Source organism: Sorex fumeus, unplaced genomic scaffold, assembly GCF_029834395.1.
Source record: "Sorex fumeus unplaced genomic scaffold, SorFum_2.1 ptg000047l, whole genome shotgun sequence".
In the NCBI taxonomy this organism is placed as follows: domain Eukaryota; kingdom Metazoa; phylum Chordata; class Mammalia; order Eulipotyphla; family Soricidae; genus Sorex; species Sorex fumeus.
The window spans coordinates 5380485-5406341 of NW_026606104.1; the positions used below are offsets into that span (position 1 = coordinate 5380485).

Sequence of the window (25857 nt, forward strand, 5' to 3'; positions counted from 1 at the left end):
GCTGGCCAGGCCTGGCGGGCCGGCACAGGTCAGGGGAGGGCAGGGTGGGTGTGAGGCCCAGAGAGTCATAGAGGTGCCAGTGACGGGCGTGTGGGGCTGGAGAGGCTGTGTTGGAGGGCAGGGAGCCGGTCCTGCCTGGGACCTAGCAATGTGCTAGACTCTGGACTCCCGGAGGAGGCCAGGCCGCCAGCAGGCAGCTGGGAGGCTTCCTGAGATGATCCTGGAAGGCAGGGCAGGAGGGGAAAGCAGGGTCAGCCTGAGCCGTGATGGAAAGGAGAGGCTGGTCCAAAGAGGAACTGGGACCCCCTGCCCCTCCTCGGCACCCGCCTTCAAGCTTCTGCCGCCTGGGGCTCTCCCATTGGTCCCCGAGGGGGATGTGGTGAGGACTCGCTCACCCCAGCCTTCCCCTGTTTCCCCAGTGCCAGCTGCTGACGGCTGCCCGCGGAGCATGGCCCTCCCTGTCCTGGGCCTCGACCCCTGCAGCCTCCTGGGCCTTTTCCTCTTCCAGCTGCTCCTGCAGCTGCTCCCGCCAACCACGGCAGGGGACGGGGCACAGGGACCCGTGCCCAGGGTCAAGTTCCATGCAGGTAAGAGAATGCTGGGCAGGTGGCCGTGGGCACTGAGCTGGCGGTGGGCAGACGAAGGAGACAGGAAGTGAAGGGAGAGGGGCAGGATGGAAACGAGATGGCCAGAGAGACAGGAGGACAACTGGACTGAGAAGGGGGGAGAGAGAGAGAGAGGGAGAGACAGGGTCGGGGGAGAGGGAGAGAGAAAGAGAGTGAGAGAAAAGTAGACAGAGAACGGACGAGAGGAGAGGAGGGAGGAGAGGGAGAGAGATCAAGTATGGTCATCAAGTATGGTCCCCCAAGCCACAGAGGGAGACAGAGAGAGCAAGAGAAAGAAGAGGGAGACAGAAAGACAGAAAGAGATGAAGGAGACAGGAGACAAAGAGGGGAGAAAGAGCAGGTGGCAGCACAGAGTTATAGCATGAAGGCGTGTGGGGTGAAGTGCAGGGGTGAGGATGTGGGGTGAAGCACAGGGGAGAGGGTATACAGGGTGAAATGTAGGGCTGAGGATCTGCAGGGTACGGCGCAGGGGTGAGGGTGTGCAAGGTGAAACACAGGGGTGAGGGTGTGCGGGGTGAAGATGAAGGGATGAGGGTATGCGGGGTGAAATGTAGGTGTGAGGGTGAGTAGGGTGAAGTGCAGGGGTGAGGGTGTGCGGGGTGAAGGGCAGGAGTGAGGGTGTGGAAAAGAGAGGTGCTTCCCCAGGCATTGGCCCACTTCTCTAAATTTGGGGATATATTTTTTTTCTATTTTCATTTGTCGCCCACACCTGGCTATTCTCAGGGATGACTCCTGACTCTGTGCTCAGGAATCACTCCGAGAGGGGCTCTGGGGACCATATGTGGTGCCGGCATCAAACTTGTGTTGCCTGCATGCAAGGCAAGAGCTCTACCCCCTTGGACTATCACTCGGGCCCCTGGTGATTTTTTATTTCCTCTTGAAATGTCACTGTCACCTCTGTGCCCCTCAAGCCCCTCAGTGAGTTCCCACCAGGGCCCCTAAAGCTAAGTTCTGAGCTGGAGGCCACAACAGGCCGAAGCCAGGCAGAGATCAAGCTAGAATTCCTAGTCAGGACAGCGGCCCCAGGGTGGAGCCGCGGGGTTGAGGGCTTGTCACCTGGGGACAAGGCCAGAAGGGGAACCCCGGGCAGAAGCTTTGTTGTTATTGTGGTTGTTGCTTTCTTTTGGGGTCACACCCAGCGATGCTCAGGGGTTTCTCCTGGCTCTACCCTCCTGGAACGCAGGGGATTGAACCCAGATCAGCCGTGTGCAAGGCAAACATCCTACCCACCGGGCAGGAACTTAGCTTTAGCACCTTTCCAGCTGACCTAGTCAAGGCAATGCATGATGCCCGTTGGTGGAGCAGCGCGAGCACCTGGCATGGGCATGCCAACAAGGCCCAGACTTAGCCCCCTGCCCATGCACACCACAGGGCATTTCACTTCCCCAGCTCCTCCCTCCGTCCTGACCCCTGAAAGGAAAGAGTCGGCGTGTTCAGCTCCCCCAAAGTATGTGTCCGTTTGAGGGACGCGTCCCCCAGTGTGAGCCCTAGGCAAGCTCAGGGCCCCCTGTAACCCTCCCCCCCACCACGAGCCCCCACACCTGCTCTCACGCCAGCAGACAGGTACACCCACGATGCTCTGCACAGAACTTTCCTTTCTGGGGGTGGCCACGTCCTGCGGTAAGAGGAGGAAGGAAGTGGGGCTGGTGAGTAGGACCCCATGACTTCCGAGCCTGCCGGTAGCGGCCAAAGCTTCTGCCTATCAGCCCCCACCCCAGCCCCATCAAATGCAGCCCCAGGTCTGGAAGCACCTTTAGTGGGGCTCACTTGGGTTCCTGCCCTTTTGTCTGTCTGTGGGGGCAGACCCTCATCCCCAGCTCCAGGCTGCTATTACCACCCCCCACCAGTCTCACTACTGTGGGCAATGCACACAGATTTTGGGGGGCCTGCCAGCAGGCGCAGTGAGCAGGAACCACCGCCAAAGAGCCGGTGGTTCAGCTGCCAACGCCCAGGGAGCACTCTCTGCCAACTCCTCCCAAACCCACTCTGGTCACACTTGGAAAAGATCCGCTTTGCCCACAAACTTCCTGTCACTCACCCGCAGGGGACGGGCGCAGGGGGCTCAGCCTCTTCCACCAGAAAGGCCTCCAGGATTTCGACACCCTGCTTTTGAGCAGTGATGGTGGCACCCTCTACGTGGGGGCACGAGAGGCCATCCTGGCCTTGGACATCCAGGACCCAGGGGTGCCGAGGCTCAAGAGCATGGTAAGGAGGTCAGGGACAAAGGGCAGGCGCTGGGGATGAGGAGGGGTGGCAGCTGGCCTGGGTCTGCCGTCTGGGCTGCCCGGGCGATGAATAGCTGAGCAATTGGTGTTATTTATAATTGGCAATAATCAGCAGTTCCTGTCTTATTTATGTATCTGGTCCTGTAACAGACGAGAAATGTCAGAGTGGCCTCACCATGCCTCCCACACTGCTGGGTGAATGACAGTCATTGTTGAGTGGCTGAGAGGCACACCACTGATGTGGAGAGAAACACTGATTCAAAGTGTATCAATAATATGATCCCCGCCCACTCCCAGAAATCCCTGAACCTGGGTGTGAACAGCCGAGGAAGCCAGAGAAGGACAGACAAGGGGGGTGGGGAGGCAGGGACCAACAACCCATCATGAGGGGGCGGGGGCATTTCTCTGCAGGGCACCTGCTTGCCTGGGGTCCCAACTCAAAAGTCAGATTCTGGAGCTGGAAGTAGCTCAGTGGCAGAGCTCCTGCCTTTTTTGTGTGAAGCCCTGGGTTCCATTCCCAGACTGAGAAGGAAAAAAGGCTGGTGGGAGCCAGAAATGGATATTTTATTTTTTTTTAATTTTTTTTTATTGATGTGTATATGCGTGTGTGTGTGTCTGTGTGTCTGTGTGTGTGTATGCACAACCCAGCCGTGCTCAGGGCTTATTCCTGGCTCTGCATTCAGGAATCATTCCCAGCTGGGTTCAGGGGACCCTGAGGTGGGGGCTGGGGACATTGGGGATCAAACCTGGGTCCTGAGGTGGTTCAGAGTTGAAAGTGTCAGAGGTGGTCACAAGCTGATGTCTCTGTAACCCATCTGATCCCATAAACCATCATGGGGTCTGGGGCTTACACCCCTAAGCCAAGGAGGTGATGACCGCCCCCGCCCCAACCCCCCCCTCCCCCGCCAAAAAACTGGAATTCAGGACCCATCACTGCATTTCATCTCTCTTTTCCCACTTCCTGCTTCAGATACCTTGGCCAGCCAGTGACAGGAAAAAGAGGGACTGTGCCTTCAAGAAGAGCAATGAGGTGAGTGGGTGGGAGGGGGCTCGGCAGGGGGTACAGGGGCCCACAGAGCTGCTCTGGGTGACCGGAGAGGCACTTGCCTGCATGGCTGTTGCTAAGTTCTGTCCTGGTATTGAGGGGCCCTCAGACAGTGCTCTGAAGGCTTGAACTCTAACTCCCCAACCCCAACCCAGAAAATAATGCTCCTTTTTTTTTTCCTCCCTTTTTTCTTTTTTGGCCACACCTGGTGGTCTCAGGGTTTACTCTTGGCTCTGAGTTCAGGGAAACTCCTGGCAGGGCTCAGGAGACCCTATGTGGTGCCGGGGACAGAACCTAGGTCAGTTGCGTGCAAGGCAAGTGCCTTACCCACTGTCCTGTCTCTCTGGCCCCCAGACACAGTGTTTCAACTTTCTTCGAGTCCTGGTCTCCTTCAACACCACCCACCTCTATGCCTGCGGTACTTTCGCCTTCAGCCCCTCCTGCACCTTCATTGTGAGTTCTCTGGCTCCTCTCGGGCCCTACCCATCCTGCTCCACTCCGGGGCCCTGGAAAACCCTTCTGGAGATGCAGACGCGGCCTTGGTGTCTGACCTCCCCGATGTCCGTTCCCCTCCTCCCTCATACCCCTCATTTCCCCTGACATGAGACTCTGGCGTTTTGGCCCCTCAGCTTCTCTTCCTCCCCCTTCTCCCCCCCCCCTTCCAGGAACTCCAAGATTCTGACCTGCTGCCCATCTTGGAGAATGGGGTCATGGAGGGGAAAGGTCAAAGCCCCTTTGACCCTGCTCATAAGCACACAGCTGTCCTGGCAGGTGAGCATCGGGCTCTGGCCTCTGTGAAGTACAGGCTCTGATAGTGGACGGGAGGCCAGGCCTCAGGAGAGTGAAGGGGGATACACAGAGGCAGGAGGGTTGGTCTCAGGCTAGGGAGAGGCCTCACAGCCAGGAATCCCTTTACCCATGAGTCAGGCCTCTTGCTAGAATTGGAGGGCCTTGCCTTCCTGGACAAGAGCTGTTAGTTTGTACCTGGCTTCCTGGAGGTGATGGTCTTTTGTGTGGGATATGGAAAGAGAGCCAGATGGGGAGAAAAGAAGTTTTATGCAGGAAAGCAGGATCCAAGGTGCGGAAGCAGAAGGCGCCATCACCTTTGGCGGTACAATGAACAGTACTGCGTGGCAAGTGGTTCAACTGGGCATGTGGAAGGAGGAGACTAAATAAAAGTAAGAGAAAGGATGGAGTGACAGTACAGCAGGGAGGACATTAGCCTTGCACGCAGTCTATCAGGGTTTGACCCCCAGCATCCCATATGGTCCCCCAAGCTCTCCAGGATTGATTCCTGAGTGCAGAGATAAGTTACCCCTGAGCACCACTGTGTGTGGCCCCAAAGCAAAGAACAAAAACAACAATAAAAAAAGGAAGCTGGTAAAGTGCTCAAGTCACAGAGAGCCACAGGACCTAGGAGGGATGCTCAGTGGAGGGATGGTAGCTGGGCCTGGGTTTGGGGGGAAGGGGTTGAACTCCATAAAGGGGAGAAGACGGCCGTGAACGACTGTGAACACAGCCCCTTTCCCCTGCCCTAGATGGGATGCTCTATTCTGGCACCATGAACAACTTCCTGGGCAGTGAGCCCATCCTGATGCGTGCACTGGGACCCCAGCCTGTCCTCAAGACCGACAATTTCCTCCGCTGGCTGCAGCGTAAGTGCCCAGACACTGCCCCCTCCCCTCTCGGGCTGAGCCCTTGGCCGGGTGCCTGAGACCTGGCGCTTGAACGGCTATTAATTCCTTCCGCTCCCTTTTGTGGAGGGCGTATTGTGTGCGAGGCATTACCCTCAGGTTCCGGGGTACAACAGGGATGAAGACAAATATCCCCTTCTCTTGCAACGTGCAGCTTACGTAAATAAATTAACCAGTTGGCCCGGATCCCCCTCCCCACGATGCAAGCTCACTCCTAGGCCAGCTGCGGGGTTCCGGGCATCCTCCCGGGGTCTCCAGCGGCAACCCAAGGCATGGGGGAGGGGCGTGAAGGGGGGGTCCAGGCCACCCTCAGGCTCAGTGCCTGTGCTTGTCCGCCCCGCCCCCGCAGCCGACGCCTCCTTCGTGGCCGCCGTCCCTTCGACAGATGTCGTTTACTTCTTCTTCGAAGAGACCGCCAGCGAGTTCGAATTCTTCGAGAAGCTGCGCACGTCTCGCGTGGCCCAAGTCTGCAAGGTGGGCGGTCTGGGCGGGAGGGGCGGAGCTGGCCTTAGACGAGCCAATAGGGAGACGGTGGAGGCGGGCCGAGCGCCGAGGGCCCAATGGCAGCGGGGCAGGGGGCGGGGACTCGCGGGTCGGGAGGTGGGGAGGCGAGTGTCCCCTCTTGAACTCCTCCTTTGCCCCTAGAATGATGTGGGCGGTGAAAAGCTGCTGCAAAGGAAGTGGACCACGTTCCTGAAGGCCCAGCTGCTCTGCGCCCAGCCGGGACAGCTGCCCTTCAATGTCATTCGCCACGCGGTCCTGCTCTCCGCAGACGACTCCTCTGAGGCCCACGTCTATGCAGTCTTCACCTCTCAGTGGTGAGTTCCTACAGAATGCGGGGTTGGGGAGACTGAGCGTGGCATCCCCGACCCAGACTGGGCAGCTTTGGCTGGCTAAGAGGGCAAGGGACTGACCTTAACTGATTGCATATTTTGCATTCTCATCAGAAGATGGTTGTGGGGCCAGGGTCGACTCAAAAGGCTGAAGACAGGCAGGAGGCACAGGGTTTGATCCCGGGCACCCACCAGGAATGGCTTCTGAGCACTCCATTTAAAAAAAAAAAAAGGACATCTGGGGCTTGAGAGATAGTGTAGCAGGTGGGGCGTTTGCTTTGCATGTGTTCTACCTGGGGTTGATCCTGGAAATCCCAGGTGGTACCTGAGCCCTGCCAGGAGTGATCCCTGAGCATAGAGATAGGAGTAAACCCTGAGCATCACAGGGTATGGCAATAAAAAAAAAAAAAGGCATTTGTTCATCATCCCTTCTCAGGCAGGAACTTGACTCATGCCTCTTATGTAAATGTGAAAAATCACACTCAGAGAGGTTCTTATTAGTCTATAGGAGGCAGCTTACCAAAGCCAAATATGAAAGTGAAACGAAGAACTGGAAAGATAGTACAGAGAGTAGGCTCTTGTTTTGCATGTAGCAGAACCAGGTTTGATTCTTGGCACCACACAGAGTCCCCCAAACACTGCTAGGAGTGATCCCTTGTACAGAGCACTGCTGGGTGTAACTCTAAAACAAAGAAAAGTCAAAAGAATAATGTGAAATGGACTCGATAGGGGAGTGGGAATAGCAGGCAAATAAGGGAATCCAGGAATGGAGTCAGTGCAGCACCCAAGGACTGTTCAGCCCTGGCTCGGTCATTCTTTAGCTCAGAGCTGAGGGAAAGGCTCTCCGTGGCCTGAGATGGAAAGGAAGGAATTGCTTGAAGGCTGCGGAAGGCCCACAGTTAGTTAAAATAATTTAAAAAAGAAAAAGGAAAAAAAAAAGAAAGGCTCACAATTTGCTTGAGTTTTCACCATCTGGTCTGTCTCCACTTAAACACCTGCTGATGGGCATCAGGGAAGGACTGGTGTCCACAATCTCCAGAGTTTAGGACGAGGTGTGCCTCAGGTCAGAGAGAACAAGAGAGAATAAGGGAGGGGCTTGCCCTTGCCTTGTATGTGTCCAACCCAGATTCAATCCCCCAGGATCCCATATGGTCTCCCCAGCATTGCCAGGAGTGATCCCTGAGCATAGAGCCAGAGCACTGTCGGGTGTGGCCCCCCTAAAAAAGAGAGAACGAATAGACAGACCATGGCTGGAGCCAAGCATAGTATAGTGAGAAGGGCATTGCTTTGCGTACTGCAGACCCGGGCTTGATCCATGACATCCCATATTGTCTCCAGAGCCCCACCAGGATTCAGCCCTGAGCTCCACTAAGTGTGGCTCAAAGACGAAAAGAATAAAAACAAAAGCCAAACAGCTAGATGGAGCCGGAAGGAACAAATTCAGCCAAGTTGGGCTCTTGTACCCTGAGAACTAGGGATAAGGGGTCCCGAAAGGAGGGTTTACCCGGAGCCCTGCTATGATCTGTGCACCACCTCTCATGGTCATATAATAGTTGTATGGGCAGGGGCCAGGTGGGAGAGAGGTCTGAGAGCCCTGATGAGGGCTTGGGGGATGCAGGGCTGAAAGGTAGCCTCCTGGGACAGCGGGCAGTCACACAATGTCCCCTTCTCCCTGGCTCTCCCCAGGCAGGTTGGTGGGAGCAGAAGCTCTGCTGTCTGTGCTTTTGCACTCAGCGATATCCAGAGTGTGTTTGAGGGCAAGTACAAGGAGCTGAACAAAGAGACATCTCGCTGGACCACATACGGGTTCCCGGACATCAGCCCCCGGCCCGGCAGCGTGAGTACCAGCCCTCTCAGCAGCGTCCAAACCCAGACACAGAAGCTGCTATTCTGGGTGATGAACAATGATCATGGTCCTCCCTCCTGATCTGTTGCTCAGATGTCCACCCAGTTCCACAGCCCCACTGCCACTAGTGGCCAGTTCTGTCCCATACATAGAGTGTCTGTCCCTCATCCGTCACCAAAGGGCCTGCTAAAAAAACCTGTTTTATTGTGTTCCTGTTTTGGTAGTATCTATTAAATTCCTTTATTTATTTATTTATTTATTTATTATTTTTTTGGTGGTGGTGGACTGTAATCCGCAGCGCTAGGGGTTGGGAACCAGGTGGTGCCAGGGACGGAGCTGGCCCCTCTGTGTGCGTCATGTCTGCTCTAGCCCTTTGAACTCTCTCTGGTCCTGAATTCCCATTCTGGAAGGTGGGGATCTTTTGTTGTTGTTGTTGTTGTTGTTGTAGGGTTTTTTGCTTTTTTTTTTTTTAATTTTGTGGCCACACCCGGCAGTACTCAGGGCTTTCTCCTGGCTCTGCGCACAGGACTCATTCCTGATGGGAATCGGGGGACCCTGTGGGTTGCTGGGATTCACCCCAGAGTTGCAGTGCCCATGGCTGCATGCTAGCAGGAACCTGTAACCTTTGTGTTATCTCTCCAGTCCCTGTAACTGTGTTCTTGGTCTACCACCAGCTCTACCAGATTGGGCTGCAGCAAGAACTGTTTTGATACATCCCTTTCCAAATCTGTGTTCAGTGATATTATGTAGGTAGCTTGAAATTGACCGTAGCAGGACTATATATAAAGCAGGGAAATCAGTCAGTACAGCCCAGGGTCTGCTACTCCACTCCAGAGTTGCCTCGCTTACACTCTGTCACATCCCCCAGCATTGCTTTACATTTAGATCAGATTTTGTGTGTGTGTGTGTGTACGTGTGTGTGTGTGTGTGTGAGAGAGAGAGAGAGAGAGAGAGAGAGAGAGAGAGAGAAAGAGAAACTCCTGGCAGGTTTGGGGATTGCTCCTGGCTCAGTGCTCAGAGATCATTCCTGGCAGTGCTTGGGGGACCCTGCGCGATACCAGGGATGAATCAGGGCTTGGCTGTGTGTGAGGCAAGTGTGTTTTCAGCTGATTGGCTCTCTAGTCCTCTAAGTTCTCATTTTTTCTTCAGTTCCCATTTCGGGCTCAGTGATCTCAGACTTTCTGACCCAGAGGTTGCCTTGTAGTTTCTCATTCCTGGAAATTCCTCGCAGGTCTGAGATATGCAGCAGTGCAGATTTCTGTCATTCGGGAATCCCCATCCTTGTCACTTGGGGCATCCCCTATCGTCTTTCTATAGTGCTCTTCTGTATCCTATGGCTTCTTCTTCTCCTCTACTCTTCTCTATGTGATTGTGATGAGCATTGTTCACACACCCTTGCCTGCGTTGTTCTCACTTTGTTTGGTCGTGGTGATGGCCAGGAGTCACACTCTTCATTTGTGTGGTGTTGGCACATGCCTGGCTGCTGCATGGCTGGAAAGAGAGGACAAAGTGAACAAGGTTACAGCACTTGCCTGGTGTGTAGCAAACTTGGGATCATCCTTTGCATACCATAGTCCTCTGGTCTTTCAAGAATGATCCCAGAGCACAGAGCCAGGAGGGGGCCCAGAGCATAGTCAGGTGTGACCCCTCTTACAGAAATTAGGGGCCAGCGTGATAGTAAAGCAGTGAGGACATTTGCCTTGCACGTGGTCTACCTGGGTTAGATCTCTGACATCCCTTATGGTCCCCCAAGCACTGCTAGTAGTGATCCCTGGTAGGAGAAAGTCCTGAGCACAGCTAGGAGTGGCACCCAAACAAAAACAAAAGAAAAATCAAAAAGGAAGAAAGCAAACTTGTGGGGCTAGAACGATAGCAGGTAGCCTTGCACACATTGACACATGTTCAATCTCCAGCATTCCCTCGAACACCGCCAGGAGCAATTCCTGAGTACAAAGCCAGGAGAAACCCCTGAACATCGCTGGTGTGACCCAAAAGAGGAATTAAAAAAAAAAGAATACAGAAAGAAAGCTTGTAAGGCCCAGGACCAGAGTGCCCACACCCTCATAGCAGTGCTGGCCGGGCTCTATACCCATCACACTCTGTGGCATGCGGGAACCCAATGCTTTACTGAACTCTTACGCAAGCAAGTGTTCCAAGCTTCTGAACTATTCCCTTGACACCTCCTTTCTTTAGGGGGGCTTTGAGCCACACCCAGCAGTGCTCAGGGGGCCCTGTGTGGTCTCAAGTGACCTAATCCTGGTCAGCTACGCACGAGGCAAGCACCTTCCCTGCTGACCTGTCTCTCCAGCCCAGCCACCTTGCTCTACCTTGGTCTATATGTCAGTGTTGCTCTTGAGAAGCCCAAAGGTATTCTGATTCCAAAGTCTTTGAACAAACCTTTTTCTTTCTCACTGGAATCTTTATTTGTCCCCCAACCTTTTTTTTTTTTTCGGGAGGGGGAGTCTGGGGTTTTCCCCCCTGAAATTTCATGATGTTATGCTCTGTTCAGTTTTGTTTCTGCTTTTTGGGTCACACCCAGCAATGCTCAGGGGTTACTCCTGGCTCTGCACTCAGGAATTACTCCTGGTGGTGCTCGGGGGACCATATGGGATGCTGGGAATCGAACCCGGGTTGGCTGCGTGCAAGGCAAACGCCCTGCCCGCTGTGCTATCGCTCCAGCCCCCACTGTTCAGTTTTTTTTATGTTGGGTAAATTATTCCAATATAAAGCACTGGAAACTTAGTTTCTTCAGTTCTATGAGGTTTTCCTTAACTATTCACTTTTGTACTCCTTTCCTATTTTCAAAGCCTTTGCTTTTGTTCTGTTATTCTGCTGTGTCTCTTTGAACTATTGGTCAAAGTTTTGTTTTGTTTTTCTGGTAGAGTCTTTTGTGCTTCGAATATCTCTTTTTATCAAAAGAGTCTATAGAGAGGCCAGAGTGATAATACAGTGGATAGGGTGTTTGCCTTGCATGTGGCCAACTTCAGTTCACTCCCCGGCATCCCATATGGTCCCCAGAGCATTGCAAGTAGTGATTCCTGAGTGCAGAGCTAGAAGTAGCCCCTGTGCATTACTGGTGTGACTCAAAAAACAAAAATAAATAAATAAAAATTCTATAGAGTTAAAAAGATAAAAATTACAAATACCAGCATAATGGACCTTCATATGTCTATCAAAGAGCTTCAACTCAAAGCCCGAGTGTGTGACCAACCAGGTTCAATTGCCTGAACCCCATATGGTTCACTGAGCACCTCCAGGAGTGACCCCTGAACTCAGAGTCAGGAATAAGCCCTGAGCACAGCTGGGTATGGCCCAAAACAAAACACAATGAAAGGCCAAACAAACCTGTTTTGTCTCTACCCCATCCACTGCCCTCATTATTTCATTGAATCGAACCTGGGCCTCCCAGGAGCATGTGTTCCGCCCTGAGCTCTCTCCCAGTCTCTGCATCATTTTGGAGCCAAGTCCAACCCTATCATCTCATCTCCATTAGCTTCCCATGTGATTTCAGAGCCAGGAGCGGGCTTCCTTGTGGCTGTGGAGCCTAGGAGCTGGGAGCTGGGACCCAGCACGTTTAGCTCGCTTGTGGGTTGTGAGCAGAGTCTGCTGCATGCCTCTCACCTCGCCTGGCGAGCTGCTGGCAGGCCTGCTGTTGCTTGGCGCATACCCGCCTGTCTCTGCCTTCTCTGTCTGTCTCTCTCCCTTCTCCTGTAAGGATTGACTGCATGGGAGGTCCCCATAACCTAGAATGATCTCATCTCATCTCAAGGCCTTTACTTATGTCTTCAAAGATTTTTTTTTTTTTTTGCAAGCAGTGACATTCCTTGGTTTTACTGTTTTGTTTGATTTTGTTTTCGGGCCACACCCGTGGTGCTCAGGGCTTCATTCCTGGCAGTATTTGGGGACCATATGGGATGCTGTGGATTGACTTTGTGAAAGGCAAGTGCCCTAATGCCTCTACTGTCTCTCTGACCGTGCCCTAATGCCTCTACTGTCTCTCTGACCTCAAACTCTCTCTCTCTCTCTCTCTCTCTCTCTCTCTCTTTATATATATATATATATATATATATATATTTGTTTATTTTTCTTCTTGGGTCACACCCAACATTGCTCAGGGGTTACTCCTGGCTCTGCACTCAGGAATTACTCCTGGCGGTACTCAGGGGAAGATATGGGGATTGAACCCAGGTCGACTGTGTGCAGGGCCTTACCCACTGCACTATTGCTCCAGCCTATCTTTTGTCTTCTTCAGTCTCTATGTTCCCTCTCCATCTTTTTTCATCTTGCGACTGATTTGTCATATCCAGAGTTCTTTCTTTTTTTATGGTGCCCAAGAGCAAACTCAGGGTCTCACACATGTGAGGCAAGTGCTGTACCGCTGAGCCACATTCCCTGTGCCCTGCGGTCTGGATCTTGATGAACACTGATGGAGTTTAAGCATCTTCTGTAGCTTTTGGTCTAGACTCCCAGAGGAGGAAGTGGGTTTGGGTGGGTGAGGCTGTTTCATGTGGCTCCGTGCCTTCCCTCCAGGCAGCACACTCTTTACTCTGCAGGAAGGAAGAACTGCTCTCTCTTGTGGTTTTTCCAGCTAATAATGGTTTGTACTGCTGCCTCGGTTTCTGGTGGACAGCTTTGCAGCATCTCACCGTTGCAGCTGTACCCATCACACCATGGCCACCAAATGTACCCCCACCAGTGCCCTTCCAGCCTCCCTCCTCTTTTGTAGCCGGATTCCATTGTGAGTATCTAAGGGCTGGATGCTTTAGTCTGGGCGTTGTCAGCTTTGTTTCTTTATAGTTCACAAGTGAGTGAAATCATATGGAATTTGTCTTGCTCCTTGTAATTTATTTCACTGAGCAGATTGCCCCCAAGGCCCACATCTGTGTTGTTGCAACTGGCAAGATTTTATTTATTTATTTTTCTTGGTGGAGTAGTCTTTGAACCAAATTGGAGAATAGGAACTATATCTTTCTTTTTTTTTTCTTTCCTTGATTGATTTGTGTCAGATCTGGCAGACTTCTGGCTCCATTTTCAACAGTGCTTGGAGGCTCTTATATTGTTGGGGATAGAATAACAACTGCAAGAATAATAAATCGTATTTTATTTATCTATTTTGGCTTTTGGATCTTGCCCTGCAGTGCTTGGGGCTTACTCCTGGTTCTGAGCTCAGGGATCACTCCAGGAGGGCTCAGAGTATCCTCTGGAATACCACGAACTTAGATGTACCAGGGGTCAGCCACCTGCAAGGAAACTGTTTCTTCTGGATCATCTCTCCAGCCTCTTGGTTTGGTTTTTTAAAGCACACCCAATAGTACTTGGTAGCTACTCCCTGTGATGTGCTCAGGACTCACTCCCAGCGGTGCTTAGGAGAAGCAACTGGTGTCAGGGCTCGAACCCAAGCCTCATGAATGTACAGCATGGGCTTGGGGGACAAAGTTATAGTACAGCGGGTAGAGTACTTGCCTTGCATGCAGCTGAGCTTGGTTCAATCCCTGGCATCCCATATGGTCCCCCAAGCACCACCAGGAGTAATTCCTGAGTGTAGAGCCAGGAGAAACCCCTGAGCATCACCAGGTGTGGCCCAAAGACCAAAAAAAAAAGGCATGTGCTCAACCTGGGAAGCTCTCTCCAGCCCTTGAAAGCACATTTTCAGAAAAATATATGCAACCCAATTGTTTACTGCATCATTATTTGTAGCAGATATGAACAGATCCATATAAGTTCCCATCAGCAGGTGGCCAAGCGACTGTCATGGGTCCGAGACGCTCACAGGCTGAGCACATGCTTTGCAGGGATTGTGCTGGTTGCAAATGGGACACAGGATTTGAATTCATGGCCTTATGCTTGCAAGGCAGGTGTCCTCACCTCTGTGTTCCTCGACCACAACATTTTTTCCTTTAATTTTTCTCAGTTTGCAGGCCACACCTGCCCAACCCTCAGGGGCTACTCCTGGCTTGGTGCTTTCCCTTAGAGGTGCTCAAGGGACCATGTGGTGCTGGCAATTGAGCCTAGGCCTCCTGCCAGGAAAGCAGGTGCTCGGTCTTGTGAGCAGGTACTTTATATGCATGAGGCCTGAGTTCAGACCCTGACACCAGCTGGTTCCCCTGAGCACTTCTGGGAGTGAGTCCTGAGCACATAACAGGAAGTAGCCACCAAGACTACTGGGTGAGGCTCAAAAACCACACCAAGGGGCTGGAGAGATGGTCCAGACAAAGGGCAGATGCCTCACAAGTGGCTAACCCCTGATGCATCGAAATGCCTGGCACTGCAGGGAATGGCCAAAAAAAAAAAAAAAAGCCCCAAAAAACCCTGGTCAAAATGAAACAGAACATTTTTAATTCTTGTTTGTTCATTTGTTTTTGTTTTGCGGCCACACCCAGCAGTGCTCAGGGCTTACTCCTGGCTCTGTGCTCAGGGATCACTCCTGGCAGACTTGGGAGAGATATAGTAAAAGGCCAACCTGAGATGGATCCTGGCACCCCATAGGGCTCCCTGAGTCTCACCAGGAGTGATTTCCTGAGTGCAATGCCAGGAGTAAGCCCTGAACACAACTGTGTATAGCCCAAAAACTCAAAAAAGAAAAAAAAAATCTCTTTAGGGGACTGGAGCGAGCTCTAAGGGCTGGGCACAGGCTTTGCATGTGGACAACCTGGATTCCATCCCCCGCACCACATGGTCCCCTGCCCGGAAAGACCCCTGAGCAGTGAGCTGGGAGTAGCCCCTGAGCACTGCGGGCGGTGTGCATCTCCTTCCCCAGTCACTTTGGGAGGAAGCTAGAGTGAGCGTGTGCTCCGTCTGGCATCACAGGAGATACAGCTGTTGCTTTGCCGGTGAGAAAACTACAGCTTGGGTGAAGCCCCTTGTCCAGGGGACATGGCTGGTTGGTGACAGTTGGGGCTGGCCACAGAACAAAAGGGGGGCAAGAACGTGACCAGAGGCCAGGGCCGGGTGCCAGTGTTGGCAGGGCTGTGAGGCAACAGCCGGTGCAGCCCCCTCATTGCATGTGTGCCCAGAGCGGAGAGGGGCGTCTCCCCGAGTCGTGCCTCGAGTTCCTGCCTGCCGTGATGAGACGCGCTCTTTCTAGTCATGGTTCCCACCGTGGGTGCTGCGCCTCTGGGGGACACCGGGAGGGTGTGTGTGGGAGGGGCACAGAACCAGCCTCTGCCATCAGGGTAGCATTTGTTTATTTGCTCACCCCAGGTTAATTTTTTTTCTTTCTTTTTGGGTCACACCCGGCAATGCTCAGGGGTTACTCCTGGCTCTGCATTCAGGAATTACTCCTGGCGGTGCTTGGGGGACCATATGGGATGCTAAGAACCGAACCCAGATCGGCTGCGTGCAAGGCAAATGCCCTACCCGCTGTGCTATTGCTCCAACGTTCCCCCCCCCCCCCCCCCCGCAGGTTGATTTCTTTTTTTTTGAAGTAAGATTAAGGGCTTTTTTGTTTGTTGGTTTGGTTTTGGGGCCACACTCAGTGTTGCTCAGGGTTTATTCCTGGCTCTGCACTCAGGAATCACTCCTGGTGGGCTCGGAGACCATATGGGATGCCAGAGATTCTTTTCAAAATTATTATTAATTTTTCCTCACTTTATTTAAACACCGTGGTTTACAAAATTGCTCATGATGATTTATTACTGGCATTCCTATCCCAGTACCCATCCCACCACCACTATCACCTTCTTCCACCACTGTCTCCTTTTTCCCAGTCACCCCCAAGCCTGCCCCCATAGCAGGTCTACAGCAATTTTTTTGTACTGCTTATTACCACTAACTGTTTAACAGGATGATTACAAAAATATTTCTGTAGAAGAAAATTTGTGGAAGTTGTTGTATCTCACTGTGGGGACATTAAGTCTTTGAGGGTTTGCTAAGCTATTGTTGCAAGTTAAGCCTTGTGTGTTAATGTTCTGTTAGTCAGGATTGGTTAGCCTCTATGTTACACGGGAGGCCAGAGCTGAATCCAGGATCAGCCTTGTGCAAGGCAACTACCTTCCCTGTTGTACTATCTCTTGGGCCCCAAAGCAAGATAGTTTTTACCGAATGAAACTTACTTAGAAGATTGTTGTGCCAGGGCGGGGTCGGGGAGAGGGAGGGTGAGGTGGGCAGGGGACAGGAATAGCCACTCAGGAGAGAGCTTGAACTTGAAAGAGCAAACAAGCGAGGAAACAGATGAGTGAGTGAGACACATGTTCAAGGGATAAAACGGACTTGAAGAGCAAGCTAAAATTTCTTTTAAATTTATGGGGGGCCACAGTGCTCAGGGCTTTCTTCTGGTTCTGTGCTCAGGGATCCCTTCTTGGCCAGGCTTGGGGGAACTATATGTGGTACCAGAGATCGAACCTCGGTTAGTCGTGTGCAAGGCGAGTGCTTTTGCCCCTGTAATATCTCTCCAGCCCCACCCAGGTGAATTTCCAGGGGGCTACTGAGTGACTTTTCTGGAAAGTTCAGGGGCACCTGTAGTGTTTGGCTCAGCAGCCACTTGGCTGGGTGGCTGTGGTACCAGTCCTGGATGGATCAGGAAATAAGGGTTTGGTTTGCAGAGGGACCTCAGCCTGTCTCCTTGAGAAAGGGGCCAGGGGCACTGCCCAGTGCCCTCCTACAGATGCTCCTGCCTCTCAGCCACCGAGCCTAGAGGTGCCTGGTGCCCTGGGAACTCAGCACACAGAGGCTGGGGTTCAGTACTAGGCAGCTCCAGGGGGGCATAGGGCCTGTCTGGCATGTGGGTGCTGGGGACTCATTGTGTGGATGGGAGAAGGGGGAGTCGGAGAGGAAATGCTGACCACCTGCCTTCCCTCCTCCCAGTGTTCAGCCGGCCCTTCCTCTGATAAAGCCTTGACCTTCATGAAGAACCATTTCCTGATGGACCAGAAGGTGGTGGGACGCCCCCTGCTGTTCAAGGCGGGTGTGGAGTACACGCAGCTGGCAGTGGAGAAGGTGCTGGGCACTGAGGGACACCGCCACCTGGTCCTGTACCTGGGCACAGGTGAGTGAAGGCAGCAGCCTGGGGCAGGGAGTCAGCTGGTGGAGGTGGGTTTGAGCCAGTAGCCAGACATTTTCCTGGCCCCCCTGCTTTATGCCTGCGGGTGTGTGTGTGGGGGGGGGGGAGTCTCCCAGTGCCTCAGTGAGGGTTGTTTATCTCAAAGGGGCAAGGCATCTTGTGAGGGGCGGGCTGGCAACCTGGGCGCGGAGATCTCCTGCAGCACGTTGGCCAGAAAGGCGGTGCTGTGTTGCTGTGATTATTTTTGCTGTTAGGGGTGGATCCAGGGTTTCACACATGCAAAGCAAGTGACCTCCTGCTGGCCCCCTACTGGACTCAAGGACTCCAGCAAGGACCAGCTGGAGTGGGCAGAGGGCCACTGACAGCAGGCACAGAGAGGGCGGGAAGCCTGGCACCAGTCAGGGAGGGGCTGAGAGCCTGAGCCTCAGCTCCCCAACTCTGTCGGGGTGGGGGGTGGTCGGGGGCATCCCCCTGCAGGGTGCGCTCTGCAGGACTTGCGGGGGTGGGGGGAAGCAGGACTGACCAGGGCTGAGGCGGGGAAGAGACCGCGTGGGGGGCATGGAGCCGCTGAGGTGGATATACTCGAGCCTGAGTTAAGCGAACTTACCAGGGTTATTCTTTTTATTTCTTTATTATGCCTTGCTAGTTCTTCATGACTAAAATATGTTGTCAGGGATTGGGAACATTTTAAAGAAGAGTTCATTCATTTATTCATTCGTTTTTGATGGAGGCCACACATGGTGGAAACCTGGTGCAGCCATGTGTAAAACAAGGACCTTATTCGTTATAGTATTGTTCCAGGCCCAAAGGATGAATGTTGATGTTTTTGTTTGTGGTCCAAAACAAAAGAAATAAAATGTAGAGGTGTGTGTGTGTGTGTGTGTGTGTGTGTGTGTGTGTGTGTGTGTGTGTGCGCGCGTGCGCGCGCGTGCATGCATACTCAGGACTAACTCCTGGCTCTTCCCTCAGGGATCAGCCTTGGCAGGGCTTGGGGGGTCCTATGTGGTATATGGATCAAACCTGAGTCAACTGCATGCAAGGCCAGCTCCTTATTCGCTGTCGTATCTCTCAGCTGTGCCCAAGAACGTGCAATTTGCAAAGGAAGGATAGAAAGGCCATGAATTGCAAGGCCTTTGTGACTGGCACAGTTCAGAGGAGCTTCCTGGGAGGCAGAGGGGACTCAGTAGTCAGTCAGTTGGGCACTTGCTTTGCAGGCGTGAGGCCCTGGCTCCAGTACTGGCACTGCCAAAAGAAAACATAGAAGAGCCTTTCCCTGGGGCCAGAACAAGAGAGTGCAGTGGGTAGGGCATTTGCCTTGTATGGCGGCCTGGGATCCCTGGGATCCCATATGGTCCCCCGAGCGCCACCAGGAGTGATTCCTTAGAGCAGAGCGAGGAATAACCCCTGAGCATCAATCGCTGGGTGTGTGACCCAAAAAGCCAAAATAAAAATTAATTAAAAATAAAAGCCCTTCCCTCTGCGGGGAGGCCAGTGGCGTCGGGGGCTGCGAGGGGTGCTGTGAGTCCAGGCCTGCTCTCTGCCCTAGCCGTCGGGTCCCTGCACAAGGCCGTGGTGAGCGGGAATGGCGGTGCCCACCTGGTGGAGGAGATCCAGCTCTTCCCGGAGCCTGAGCCCGTGCGCAACCTGCAGCTGGCCCCCTCCCAGGTAGGACCATCCTCGGGGTGGGCGGGGCCTGGGTGCTGCTGTTGGTGCTGAGCTTTGCATCTCTCTCACAGGGCGCCGTGTTTGCAGGCTTCTCCGGAGGCATATGGAGGGTTCCCCGGGCCAACTGCAGTATCTACGAGAGCTGTGTGGACTGCGTCCTTGCCCGGGACCCCCACTGTGCCTGGGACCCGCAGGCCCGCACCTGCAGCCTCCTGCCGAGCCCCATCCCGTGAGTGCCTGTCCCCGAACGCTCCACCCCAGCCTCTGCTCCTCAGCCTTGCTGGCCCTTCCGACTTGCTCCCGGCCGCAGTGGGCTTCTCCAGGGGTGGGTTGATTTGTTTACCATGCTGGGGATCGAACCCAGGGCCTCGCACACGTAAGGCAGTGCTGGACATCAACGAGCTGGCTCCAGCCTGCTACCCTGCGCTCTCTGTTTTTTTTTCTGTTTCGTTTTTGTTATTGAGCTTTGGGGCCACCCCTCGATGGTGCTCAGGGGTTACTCCTGGTTCTGTGCTCAGGGACTATGCTTGGCTCTGTGACAGGAGTGCTCATAGCTAGCAGTGCTCAGTGGGACCCTATACAATACCTGGGATTTGAGGCCTAGTCACAGTTAAGATGCCACATTGCTGGGGCCGGAGCAATAGCACAGCAGGCAGGGCATTTGCCGTGCATGCAGCTGCCCAGGTTCAATCCTCGGCGTCCCATTTGGTTCCCTAAGCACTGCTAGGAGGAATTCCTGAGTTCAGAGCCAGGAGTAAACCCCTGAGCATCGCTGGGTAGGACCCAAAAAGGCAAAAAAAAAAAAAAAGATGTCACATGCTGCCCATTGTCCTGTCCTATCTCTCCGGCCCCAGGCTCACCCCCTGCCTGCCCCCAGCCTCCCCCTCCTCTGTATTAGAGCTTTTCCTTTCCCTGCCTTCTCAGGACTTCATGGAAGCAGGATATGGAGCACGGGAATCCTGACTGGGCATGCACCAGTGGTCCTAGGGGCAGGAGCCGGCCCCCTCTGAGACGCCCCCAAATCAGTGAGTGTTGAACCGGGGTGGGACGTGTGCAGAGATACAGGAGGACTCACTAACAGGAGCAGGCGTTGGCCCCTCAATTTCCTCCCCCCAACTTGAGACTGAGCGCGGGGGGTTGGGGTTTTGGGTGCAGAGAGGAGGGGGAGGAACCATTGCAGAGATTGGGGATTGGGGTGACCTTTGCCTTAATGGGACCATCAGAGTCGGGCATGGTGGGTCTGGGAAAGGGCTCAGAGGTGAGTGTGGGAGAGGAAACAGAAGTCAGATTTGGAGAGATAGGAGACATTTCCCCTGCTTCAGCTCATTACACTTTTGCTTCTCTGCAGTTAAAGAAGTTCTGGCTGCCCCCAACTCCCTCCTGGAGCTCCCCTGTCCTCATGTCTCGGCTCTGGCCTCATACCGCTGGACTCACGGGCCTGGCCAGGTCCCTGAGGCCTCGGCCGCCGTCTACAATGGCTCCCTCTTGCTGCTGCTGCAGCCCGGGCTGGGCGGCCTCTATCAGTGCTGGGCCACTGAGAATGACTTCTCCTACCCCGTGGTGTCATACTGGGTGGACAGCCAGGACCAGGCCCTGGCTCTGGACCCTGAGCTGGCTGGGATCCCCCGGGAGCGCGTGGAGGCCCCGCTGACCCGGGTCGGTGGTGGAGCCTCCCTGGCTGCGCCCAGGTCCTACTGGCCCCACTTCCTCACAGTCACCGTGCTCCTGGCCCTGGTGCTCTCGGGAGTCCTCATCCTCCTCCTGGCCGCCCCTTTGGGGGCCCTCCGAGCGCGGGGGAAGGTCCAGGGCTGTGGGACACCGCCGCCTGGGGAGAAGGCCCCTCTGAGCAGGGAGCAGCACCTCCAGAGCCCCAAGGAACACAGGACCTCGGTTGGGGATGTGGACGTAGACAACAACCGCCTGGGCGCGGAAGTGGCCTAGATGGCAGGCGTGGCGGGGCCATCCCAGGCTGGCCGGGGCACTGGGGCAGCGGCCAGAACCCGTGGGAGCAGCACAAGGACCATCTTTCTCCCAGAGAGAGCTCTGGCTGGGGCTCCTGAGCATGCCCCCGGGCGGGCCACAGCCCACTATGGGAACAGCCAGGCCTGGGCCTCGAAGGAGCTGCTGGCATCTTTCCTCCAGAAGCGGATTACTCCAGGACTCCCTCAATCTCCATCAGGACATGTGAGGATGAACGCCAGCTCCTGAGTCACTGTCTGAAGAGCGCTCCAGGGCTGAAGGCACTTGCCTCGCAGGCAGCTGGTCCTGGTTCATATCCGGCACCGTTTAGCGGTGCTCCTCAGGAGAGATCGTGAGTGCAAGCCATGAAGAAGTACTGAGCACCAGCCGTGGCCCCCAGAAACACACACTGACAAAGTCTTTGGAGCCAGAGAGACAAGACAGGGGTTCAGGTGCTTGACTTGCACCTGTCTGACCCAGGTTTGATCCCTGGCAACACACAGGGCCCCCTAGTGCCCCCAGGAGTGATCCCTGAGCTCAGAGCCTGGAGTTAGCCCTGAGCACTGCTGGGTGTGACCCCCCACACCCACCCACCCACACACATGCACAAAGAAAGGAAACAGCCGCTCCCGTGGCTATTCGGGCCAGTGGCCACCTTGATGCCAGCCTTCCTGGGCTGCAGGGAGGGTCCAGGTCCTCAGGGCTTCTGACCTCCTCCCTGAATTTGGCACCTTCCCTGTGCTTCAGGCCTGCCCTGGAATAAGACCCTCTGTCCTGTCTGCATGGCAGGACACCTGGTGAACCTTGCTCTGAGCCTGGTCCCTTCCTTTTCACCCGTTTCACCTCACCACCTCTCACTTCCCTTTTTGATTCTAATATTCAGAAAACTGCTTGGCACTGTTTATTTTTAATTTTGGTTTTTTTGTGGGGGGTGCACACCCAGTGGTGCTCAGGGCTTACTTTTGGCTCTGTGCTCAGGGATCACTCCTGGCGGGATTCAGGTATCATATGGGATGCCAGGGATTGAAACCGGGTCGGCCACATGCAAGGCAGGTGCCCCACTTGCTGTACTATTGCTCTGGCCCCAGGAAGTTTACTCTTTTTGGGGGGGTGGGGAGGGGATTGTTGTTGTTTTAGTCTTTTGGGCCACACCTGGTGGTGCTCAGCAGTTACTCCTGGCTCTGCACTCAGGGATCACTCCTGGCAGGCTCGAGGGACCATATGGGATGCTGGGAATCGAACCCGGGTTGGCTGCATGCAAGGCAAGCACCCTACCCACTGTACTATCACTCTGACCCCAGACAGTTTATTTTTTATTAAAAAGACAAAATTAATGACTGGTGTGCTACAAAGTGTGCTCACAGAGGACAGTGGGGCTCGGGGAACAGTCTGTAGGGGTGGGGACCTGGCCCCGGCACTAGTTCTGGCTCTTTTCAGACCTCTAGAAAGGGCAAACTGCTAGCATGTCCCTCAAACCTGGCCGTTTGGGGGCTCACAGGTACTGGTCAGCTTCAGTGTGGACCTGCAGGCCAAGCCACAACTCCCCACATGGCCGCTGACTTCCCAATCCTTCCTGAGCTCAGTTCTGTCCCTTGCCCACTGCAGCCCTCTTGGATGGGATTTTTACAAAGATGTTCAGTAAACGTGACATCCCCTGCTACCTTTCCCCTCCCTCTTGTCCCGAGGGTCCCTATTCATTCTCCAGCTAAGTCTGATCCGTGCATTTGCCCTGCCATGTGGTTCTTGTGTGGACCCTCTAACCACTCCCTCATCTGTAAGCCCCATTTCAGCCTCCAGCTGCTCCCCAATACACTGAGGCCTGTCAGGAGCAATCCCTGAGCACAGAGCCAGGGTTAGACCTTTTAACCTCTTGGGGTTTGGATCCCCCCAACTCCTGTGTTCAGATGCACCACTCCCCAAGTTTACTCATAAGTCTGAGTTTCAGACTCACACCTTACCCATAGACCACCTTCCCACCTCATGACCATCTGACTCCTCACCATCCTTGTATAGTGGCTTCCTCTTAAAATAACTTACTTGGGATGTGGTAAAAAGTGCCTCATACAAACAGATCCCCCTCTGCCCTTAAGAGAAGAGTTGTGTGGTGTTAGCTCAATGCACATCATTGTGTAAGAGACTGCGAGAACACATCCATCTTGCAAAACTTACCAACACTCTGACCCACAGTCACTCCTTCCAGCCAGCCCCTGGCAGCCAGCTTTTCTTCCTTCTGTCTCAAGGGAGCTCTCGTCGCCTCCAAAGTCAGATGCGACCAGCGTGTACTCAGGTCACTCAACAGGTTCAAGTTTGCACCAGGCCACTTGAAGGGTTTCCCTTCCAGAGGTGCTGTCTCTCTTCCTCCTCTGAGGGAGAGTTAGTGGGGTTCGCTTCTTGGGAGTTCTGAACACAGATGTACAGATATCTCTCCCAAACTGGTGGTTTCCTTATTAGAGAAATTTGACTTCACTAGCACTTTCTTCCTACTGGCTCCTTTTCTTCCTCATACACCTGCACCCCAATGCCAACCAAGTTCTAAGGAACTTTCCAGACATTCTCTCTGTGCTTACTGAAGGGACTGAGACCAAACATCCTGGGGTAGCTTGGGGGAGACCGAAAGACGGTGGATCACAACTGGGCTTCTGGGGACTTCCCCTACTACTTCTAGATTCAATCTTTCCTATCGAACCTCAATTTTCTCACCTATCAGGAGGAGGAAATGAGGGTGTGAGAGCAATAGCTTGGGGACTTACAGCCTAACTTCCTTTTTTGGCAGGGCACACCTGGCAGTGCTGGGGCTACTCTCAGTTCCGTGCTTTTTGGCTTAGGACGGATCTTGGGGCCACACCCAACGATGCTCAGGGGTTACTCCTGGCTCTGCACTCAGGAGTTACTCCTGGCGGCGTTCAGGGAACCAAATGGGATGCCCAGGATCAAATCTGGATCTGCCACATGCAGAACAAACACTCTCTCCACTGCAGTATTTCTCTGGCCCTCAGCTATGGGCTTATGAGTTGCTCCTGGTGGTACTCAGGGTCATGAATGTAGGGTTTGTGAAAACTCTGGCAACAGTAACAGGTTACTGAACATCTGGGTTTTTTTTGGGGGGTAGGGCGCCACACCCAGCAGTGCTCAGAGCTACACTTAGCTCTGTGCTCAGGGTTCATACCTGGTGGTGCTTAGAGAACATATGCAGTGCTGGGATTCTAACAATGTTAGAGCAGCCATAATCACGTGCTTATAACCATCGTACTAGCTCTCCAGCCCCAAGGCATTTGCCTTGCACGCAGCCAACCCTGGTTCAACCCTCTGGATCTCGGGAGGAACTTCTGAACACGGAGCTAAGTGTGTCCCCCCCCCCCAACAACTGTCACTGTCACTGTCCTCCCGTTGTTCATTGATTTGCTCGAGCGGGCCCAGTAACGTCTCCATTGTGACAATTGTTACTGTGTTTGGCATATAGAATATGTCACGGGTAGCTTGCCAGGCTTTGCCGTGCGGGCAAGATACTCTCGGTAACTTGCTGAGCTCGCCAAGAAGGGCGAAGGAATCGAACTTGGGTCGGCCATGTTGGCAGCTTGCAAGGCAAATGCCCTACCCGCTGTGCTATCGCCTCAGCTCCCCTCCCAACAACAGCTATGTTTATTGAATATGAGGTGGTTTTGGCAGAGCTCATCCATTGAATTTTTTTGGCAAACAGTAGAAAATATATAGAAAGGGGCTGGAGCCCCTCTATACAGGGGGAAGGCATTTGCCTTTCATGCAACAGAACTGGGTTTGATCCCTGGCATCCCATATGGTTCTCCAAGTACTACCAGTAGTAATTCCTGAGTGCAGAGCCAGAAGTAACGCCTGAGCATCACCAGGTATGACCCAAAAAAGAAAAAAAAAGAAACCATTAAGTAGAAAAACTTAAGAAGCTCTGACTTAGAGCATCTTCCTTGCATACACAAGGATGCCAGAGTTTGATCCCTGGGGTCTCGCATGCACTGAGCTTGCTTGTCCTGGCGGCTCTGCTCTCTGCTGTCGGGTGCTCAGCCCTTCCTGGCTCCACCGTAGAAGGTGTGCGATGCCAGCAACAGATGTGCCAACACCACTGCCAGAAAGTGTACATCCTGGTGAGTCCTGGCTTGACTCCCATAGGGACGCCCAGCAAACACATGTGCATGAACCCTACAACAACACTGTGTGACCTCCCCCACACACTGCCTAGCCATCAATATAGCCAAGTGTGTGAGTGCCAGCACCACAGTCCAGAAATGTTAAGAGCAGCAACAGAAAGAGAGGATGTGGATAAACACCCCAAAAAAGTCAGCAGAGCCGTAACACTCAAAACAGAAGAGGCCGGCCTGTGCAAGCAGAGTGGCGAAGTCCTTTGCCTCACATGCAGTCAACCCTGGTTTGATTGCCCTCACCATCGAGGGTCCCCGGAGCCCCTCCAGAAGTGATCCCCTGAGCTCAGAGCCAGGAGGAAGCCCTGAGCACTGCTGGTGTGGCCCCAAAACTAAACAAAGATACTGAATGTACTTGATGTGCTGGAGAACCAACCTCCCTCCCTGGGAATGTAGGGGTGTCAAACGCTCCTGCCCCCTCCACACACACACCTTTACAGGCCCGAAATGAGGCACAATGCCTCAGGAAAAGAAGCCTGGAGGAAATGTCACTGTAGTGAGAGCAAAACCACAGTCAGGCTCCTCCTGCTTGGCCTGTCAGAGACCTCTGACCTGACCTGAGGAGCACTTCCTCCCCCAAGGATTCTCTTCTCCATGGAATTTTGCTCACTGTGTCCTTGCTTCCCTTTCTGGCCACCGCTTCTCCTTTCCCCTTAACAGTCTTCTTTATTCATCATCTCTTACAAGTCACTTGGAGGGGATGGAGAGATAGTAGAGGGGTTAAGGCATTTGCCTTGTACACAGCCAACTGTAGTTTGATCCCTGGCATCAGGTATGGTCCCCTGTGCCCTCTCAGA

At 53.7% G+C, this 25857-nt stretch overlaps 1 protein-coding gene across 1 annotated transcript; it reads left to right on the forward strand.

Annotated features, from left to right (window-relative positions):
* Window positions 1-271: 271 nt before the first annotated feature.
* Window positions 272-21058, forward strand: SEMA4A (semaphorin 4A). The gene is made up of 14 exons (XM_056122999.1): window positions 272-587; window positions 2671-2831; window positions 3822-3881; window positions 4251-4349; window positions 4562-4667; window positions 5435-5551; window positions 5940-6064; window positions 6236-6408; window positions 8110-8260; window positions 17072-17252; window positions 18814-18932; window positions 19004-19161; window positions 19857-19957; window positions 20281-21058. The coding sequence occupies exons 1-14, from the start codon at window positions 449-451 to the stop codon at window positions 20871-20873; spliced, it is 2283 nt and encodes a 760-aa protein (XP_055978974.1). The 5' UTR covers window positions 272-448; the 3' UTR covers window positions 20874-21058.
* The last annotated feature ends 4799 nt before the right edge of the window (window positions 21059-25857 follow it).

Coding starts and splice junctions, on each gene's coding strand:
- SEMA4A (XM_056122999.1), top strand. CDS start 449: ATGGCCCTCCCTGTCCTGGGCCTCGACCCCTGCAGCCTCCTGGGCCTT. Junction 6,065..6,235: donor GCGTGGCCCAAGTCTGCAAG/GTGGGCGGTCTG, acceptor CTTTGCCCCTAG/AATGATGTGGGCGGTGAAAA. Junction 6,409..8,109: donor GCAGTCTTCACCTCTCAGTG/GTGAGTTCCTAC, acceptor GGCTCTCCCCAG/GCAGGTTGGTGGGAGCAGAA.